Raw genomic sequence first — 6,008 nt, forward strand, 5'->3', positions numbered from 1 at the left:
GGGAGGGGTGTCTCCAAAGTTTGGTGGAATGTTGCTCCTTATATAAACGTGGGGATCTCTTGATGCACCGCGTAATGCTTAATACTAGCACACACACTCATGGAGTAGTTGTTCAAATGTGCTTGTTAGTTTAAGACTTGCTATGTTGTACCTATGAGTGTGTGTTGGTAACCTCATCATTAGAAAAAAAAAGTTTACCATCGTGCATGCCTTGTATGCAATCAAATAATAGCTTTTTGCCTCTTGTTAGCAGAGGGTCTCTAGCAGAGGCTTGCAACCAAACCCCCATGTGTGTGTTTCTAGTCAGCCACATTGAGGGATGCGTTCAATCAAACTATATGCAAAGCATGCTTTTATGCATGTATCCACTCAGTCAGGTCAGTTGAGCCACATATGTAAATATCCTTAAAAAACAGTGCAAACAACAAAACAAACCCTTAATGCTCAGCGGTGTACAACATCCAGAATATTAACGACCCCCGGCACAGATACAATTCTCTAATGAAACATGTTTTTTTTTTGAGTGTACAAAACAAGTAGGAGTATTTAATCAACTCGTTTGCATGAGCATGAAAATTAGGGCATGTGATGGAGACTGTATGCATGTAAATGAGCACTTCAATTTTCAGTTTTTACCGTTCCCTTCGATATTCGATAGGTGTCAAATCTCCAGACGAAGCGGTGGTCACCGGAGCCGCAGTCAAAACGCATGACGTCGCATGGCATGGCGACGGAGGTCAGTGTGCCATTGCGCTCCCACGAGATCCTGGAGCTGCACGAGAATGTCCCTCCGGCGCTCGACCTAATCGTCTCGGTCGAGGTGAACCACCGCACGTCCAGCACCACCTCGCCGTTGATCCGCCTAGACGCGCCAGCGCACGAGTCATCTGGCACGGAGTCTAGCCACGGGCAGACCGGCTGTCCCACCAGCGCCTTGTACGCGTCGTTGGCCCGGATGACACGGTCGCCAGGGCCCGAGATGACCGCCGGGAGAGCGTCGCGCTCTATCTCGGCTTCCAGCTGCTCCGCCGTCATCCTGCACGCGGGCAGCTTCACCGAGTTGGCGCCCGTGACGCTGCTGGCGTCGACGCAGATGGTGGTGCGAACTGGCCGCGCCGGGCGGGGCACGATGACCTTGGGCGCCTGTGGCTTCCGGAGCAGGTCGCCGTCGCGATCACCGGGGAATAAGCATCGGGAGGACGCCACCGGTGTCGCCTCCAGCGGCGAAGTCCACGGCAAGGCGCGGTATGGGGGGAAAGGATAACACGGCGCCCCCCTGAGCCTCTTGTCGGCCGGCGCTGGAACGAGGTCCCGGGCCCCACGCTTGCCCGACCTTCTCTGCTGAGACTGGTCGACGGCGGCGGTGGGTGGTGATGCGAGCACGGGTTTGGGCGCGATGCGGCGGAAGCGTGCCATTATCTCGTTGGCCTTCATGGTTTTCTCCACGGGATTCGTCTCCACGAACGCCATAGCCCATAGCTCGCGGTGTTTGTTGGTAGGTTTGTTAGCGGATGCATTGCGTGCTTCATCGGGAGAGTGTAGTGTAGGGAACGCACGCTGCTGTTCTCACTTGTTTGTTCAGTGAGTTCTTGTATTTATCGTGTACGGTGCTGGTGACCCCATGCATGCTTGGCTCTTGGGTGTGTCCATGGCGTGTGCCGCGGCGCACTTCTTCTTTTGTTCGGTCTTGCATGCCTCGACCGGCCCGGTGTGCTGTACTTTTGGTGGCTTCCGCCTTTTTCTGCAGCAGTTTTTGATTGGAGCGGACGTCGAGCCTAAATTTCTTTTTTGAGGGAACGTCGAGCCTAACCTTTTCTTTTTCTTTATTTGCGAGGAGGCTCTTGTCAGATGTTCCCGAAAGACAGCTAATGCACGATCGTTTATATCCGTGCAAACTTATGTTGCTTGAGGAAATAATAATTTTCTAAAAGTCTTAGGGCATCTTCAACCGCAACCCGCAAAAAATCTTCCGCATCCGTCTATAGATAGGGGTTGATCAGTCCGCGGACATGGATGCGAGAGACAATCATTCAATCATAGCCGCATACATTTTTGCAACAACTCAAATCAACCGGACGAAATTCGTACAAACAAGTGTGGATTTCATATAAACACAACCTGATTTTATATGAATTCATGCTGGATTTCATATAAACATGACGGATTTCATTACAAATACATGAAGCGGTACTAGGCGGGCTAATCTAAATGATCAACAGCGTCCGGTCCCGTCTCCGGCCATGAACCAAGAGACAGGAAGCTTCGCCTCCGTGACCTTTACCTCCGGAGCCCCGGGAAGCGACTAATTGGCCGTCAATGCTGAGCCCACCAAGCTTGGCGTCGATGGGAGGGGAGGAGCAGTGGCCTTCTTGAGACCCGAGCCGCGGTGACCTACCGTGCAATACTCTTCCTCGCTGCCAGCGGCGTCCGCGGACGTGCCGGCTTCTTCGTGGTCGTGGCGTCGGGGCGCGGCCTCGTCGTCGTCGGTGTCGCCGAACAACGCCTCTCCCGCTCCTTGCCGGCTGCCGCCACCTCCGCCACCCATTGCGGGTACCGCCAGCGGGCAAGGCGGATCTCACGGGCGGAGCGGTAGGACTCGAGCATCGCCTCCTGCTCTGCCAGGTCCGCGTCCGACGCGACTGCCCTGCCGGCGGCGACCTGCTCCTCCGCCTGCAGATGCTCCTGGGGGAGGGTGTGGTTGTAGTTGGCGTCGGCCTGCGCCTCCAGGAACTGCTCCTCCCACACCATGTCCATATAATGGGCACGGGCCTCGCTGATGGTTAGGGTGCAATACACCATCGAGGATGCCGCGGAGGAGGAGGAGGGTGCCGCGGAGGAAGAGGAGGGTGACACTGGCTCATCCTCAGAGGCGTCCTCCATTTCCATGTCCTGTGGCTGCCTACCGGCCTGCTAGTCAGCAGCAATGGCGGCCATGGCCTTCTTCTGCTCTGATGTTGGCCCGTCCAAGAGAGATTTGGCCACGGAGGGATCCATGGCACGGACTGGTGTGGAGAGGGATAACCGTGGCTACGGCCGGGGCACCGGGCATCGGTTTATATAGCACCAGTGGGCAGTAGACAAATGGACGGGTGGCACCGGAGGAGACGCCTAGGCAACCGCGTGCCATCAATGCGGGCGACAGATAGACGACGGGTGGCTATCGTGTCGTTTGAACGTGCGGCAGTCGCCTGCACCAGGAAACGGCGCGGGCAACGCTCCCTCGGCCGGCGCGCCGCTTCAATGCTGGCGCCAGTGAGCGGTCATGTTCGCTCTGGGCGAGCATGAATGCCGGGGCCGACGCTTTGGAGCGGCGCTAGCCGAAAACGCGCGGGAGGGGTGAGGGGTTTTTGGTGGGCCAGGGCGGTTAGAAACGGGCATGAGAGCGGCCCAAACTCCCACAAACCTCCCCCACTTTTGTCTTTGGTTTGCGGGAAAAACGCGTCCGAACCGCTCCGCGGACCGATACAGGGCCGCATTGAATGGCTTCCATGGTCCAGACGGTTGTCGGAGGTTTACTGCTCAGCATTGAAGATGCCCTTAGGACGTGTATAATAATGTTATCTTCTATTAGTCTTGGAGCATCTCCAACGGAAGATGCAAATTTGAAGATGTAAAAATTTACAGCTTCAAAAAGTGCCTTTTACATCTAAAAAGAGGCAACTCTAACAGATGATATATATTGAAGATGTAAAAGAGCAACTCCAACAGATGATGCAAAGTGGAGATGTAAGACTGGTCGTCGACCGTGTGTTTATGTACAGCCACTGTACAACCGCACAAATTGAAATAAAACATTACAAAAACAACTTAAAATTTTCACATAGAAGGTGTAATCTACATCCTGTCCATGCTCATTCTCAATGATCATTTTATGCATGATGACGCAAGCAGTCATGATACACCAAAGGGTTTTTTATCCTAAAATTTAGATGGTCCTTGCACAATAGCAAATTGGGATTGCAAAATTGCAAAAGCCCTCTCAACATCTTTCTTAGCAGCCGCTTGTGCATTGTGGAAGATGAGTTCTTTCTTACCTTAGGGTTTTGCAATTGGCTTGACAAAAGTACTTCACCTCAGGTAGATCCCATCTGCAAGATGGTACTCATAGTTGTATGTGCAGCCATTTGCTTCGAAGGTCACTGGTGGTGCTTCTCCATTTGCTAACTTGGCAAAAAGAGGAGACCGGTCGCACACGTTGATGTCATTACAAGATTCAGGCATCCCAAAATATGAATGCCAAAACCATGTTTCTTGATCGGCAACAACCCCAAGAATGATAGTGACATCCTTCCCGGGACCCCTAAACTATCCATGCCATGCTTTTGGGAAGTTTTTACATTTCCAATGCATGCAATCGACGAACCCTAGCATACCTAGAAACTACGAGTTTTGTTCATCTCCAAAAGCCTCTGAGTGTCCTGAGTATTGGATGCTGGCTCAAGTACTCTAGACCAAACACTTCTACCATGGTCTTCGCAAATTGTTTGGCATAGAAGATAGAAGTGCTCTCTACCATCGCCAAGTTGTCATCAATGTAGTCTGCCAGAACACCATAGGCCATCATGCGCAAAGCGGCAGTGACCTTCTGCTCGGTGCTATGTCTAAGCATCCTGACACAATTCCTCCTCTGCTCGAAGGATCGATCATGCTGCTTCATGGAATTGCAAATGTGGATGAATAAATATTTGGACATTCTGAACAGGCGTCAGAAGTACCTCTCCAGAAAAACAGGTGGTGAACCAAAATAGTTGCACATCAACCACTTGTGTGCCTCAACCCATTCTCTCCTGATGAACTCACGTCCATACACAGAACCGTCGTGCTTCGACTTCTTCTTGTGCATGGCCACTAGCATAGCAATGTCTTCTTCTTCGTTCAAATCAAATTCCTCATTCGACAAGGAATCATCCATGAAAGAGGAGTCGCATGAGCTCATCTACAATGCCGAAATCTCCGTCAAAATACCTCTCGAACCCCAATAAAAACACCTTCAAATTTGCTTGATTTTTTACCTTGAGGAATTTCGTCGAACACCTTGCTTGCGAGGTGGAAGAAATCGGCCGACTACAGGTTAGGCAGCCGTTCAGCGGTAGCTTGTGCGAGCGGCAGCGTCAGCTTGGCAGAGGAGACATCCGCAACCCTGCAGAGAAGACAGCAGGAGCTCGGTGCTGCAGGCGGCCGGCTTCGCGTGGAGGGAATAACGAAGCAGGCGGGCGGTCGTCGGGCTGGTGGCGTGGCGCGCCTCCCCTACCTCTGGCGGTAGGTCTTGGCTAGGAACAAGCCCAACCCGTCCACGACCTCGCCGTGGAAGGCATTACAATAGCTAGACCTCCGGTGAATCTTCAATTTGAAGCAGCGGCAGAAAGCAAATCGGCGGTTGCGAGGGGCAGCCGTCGCTACTACAGCAAGGTAGGTGGCGGGGGACAGGTGGGAGGACTCATGGTGGGGCGGGCGGCCATCGGGCGTGTGCGTGGTGACATTGATTTTGGGCAAAATTGGCTGGTAGGGGAGTTGTGCGGGTGGCAGGTGGTCGTGTGGAAGCCAGATGAAGGCAATTGGGCGGTTGGCACGAGGCTGGCGTTTTTACATTTTGTATTTTACATCTCCAGGAGGCAGAGATGTAACTTTTTTGCATCTACATCATTTGTTTTAGAGGGGGTTTTGGGCCTTGAAAATGCAAAAGTTAGTTATTTTTGCATTTACATCATCTGTTAGAGATGCTCTTAGGACGTTTATATTAATCATATCATAGCAATACCATGCAAGATAATTTGTGGATGGAAGAGAGAGAAAGAAAGAAAAAAAACACCAAGGCTTCCCGAGTCGCTTCAGAATTTGGGTCATGGTCGAGCCTCCTCTGTTCGGCCTACTCGCATGTGATGCTCAATGGTACTGCATGTGATCCTATCATACATGGTAGGGGTCTTCGGCGGCGGGGGGGGGGGGGCTCTTTCCCATTTGCCTTAGGGGTGGTCCATCCGTGTGTCTTTGCATGGCCGATGATGTTA

General features: G+C 52.3%; 1 protein-coding gene across 1 annotated transcript; it reads right to left on the reverse strand.

Moving 5' to 3' along the window:
* Positions 1-413: 413 nt before the first annotated feature.
* Positions 414-1,551, reverse strand: LOC123106684 (uncharacterized). Its single transcript, XM_044528777.1, has one exon. It carries the CDS (start codon positions 1,468-1,470, stop codon positions 619-621), a length of 852 nt encoding a protein of 283 aa, XP_044384712.1. The 5' UTR covers positions 1,471-1,551; the 3' UTR covers positions 414-618.
* Between the last annotated feature and the right edge of the window lie 4,457 nt (positions 1,552-6,008).

The sequence above is a fragment of the Triticum aestivum genome, chromosome 5A (genome assembly GCF_018294505.1).
Source record: "Triticum aestivum cultivar Chinese Spring chromosome 5A, IWGSC CS RefSeq v2.1, whole genome shotgun sequence".
In the NCBI taxonomy this organism is placed as follows: Eukaryota; Viridiplantae; Streptophyta; class Magnoliopsida; order Poales; family Poaceae; genus Triticum; species Triticum aestivum.

Bases quoted from the DNA above. Each gene is read 5' to 3' on its own strand.
- LOC123106684 (XM_044528777.1), bottom strand. From the start codon at position 1,470: ATGGCGTTCGTGGAGACGAATCCCGTGGAGAAAACCATGAAGGCCAAC.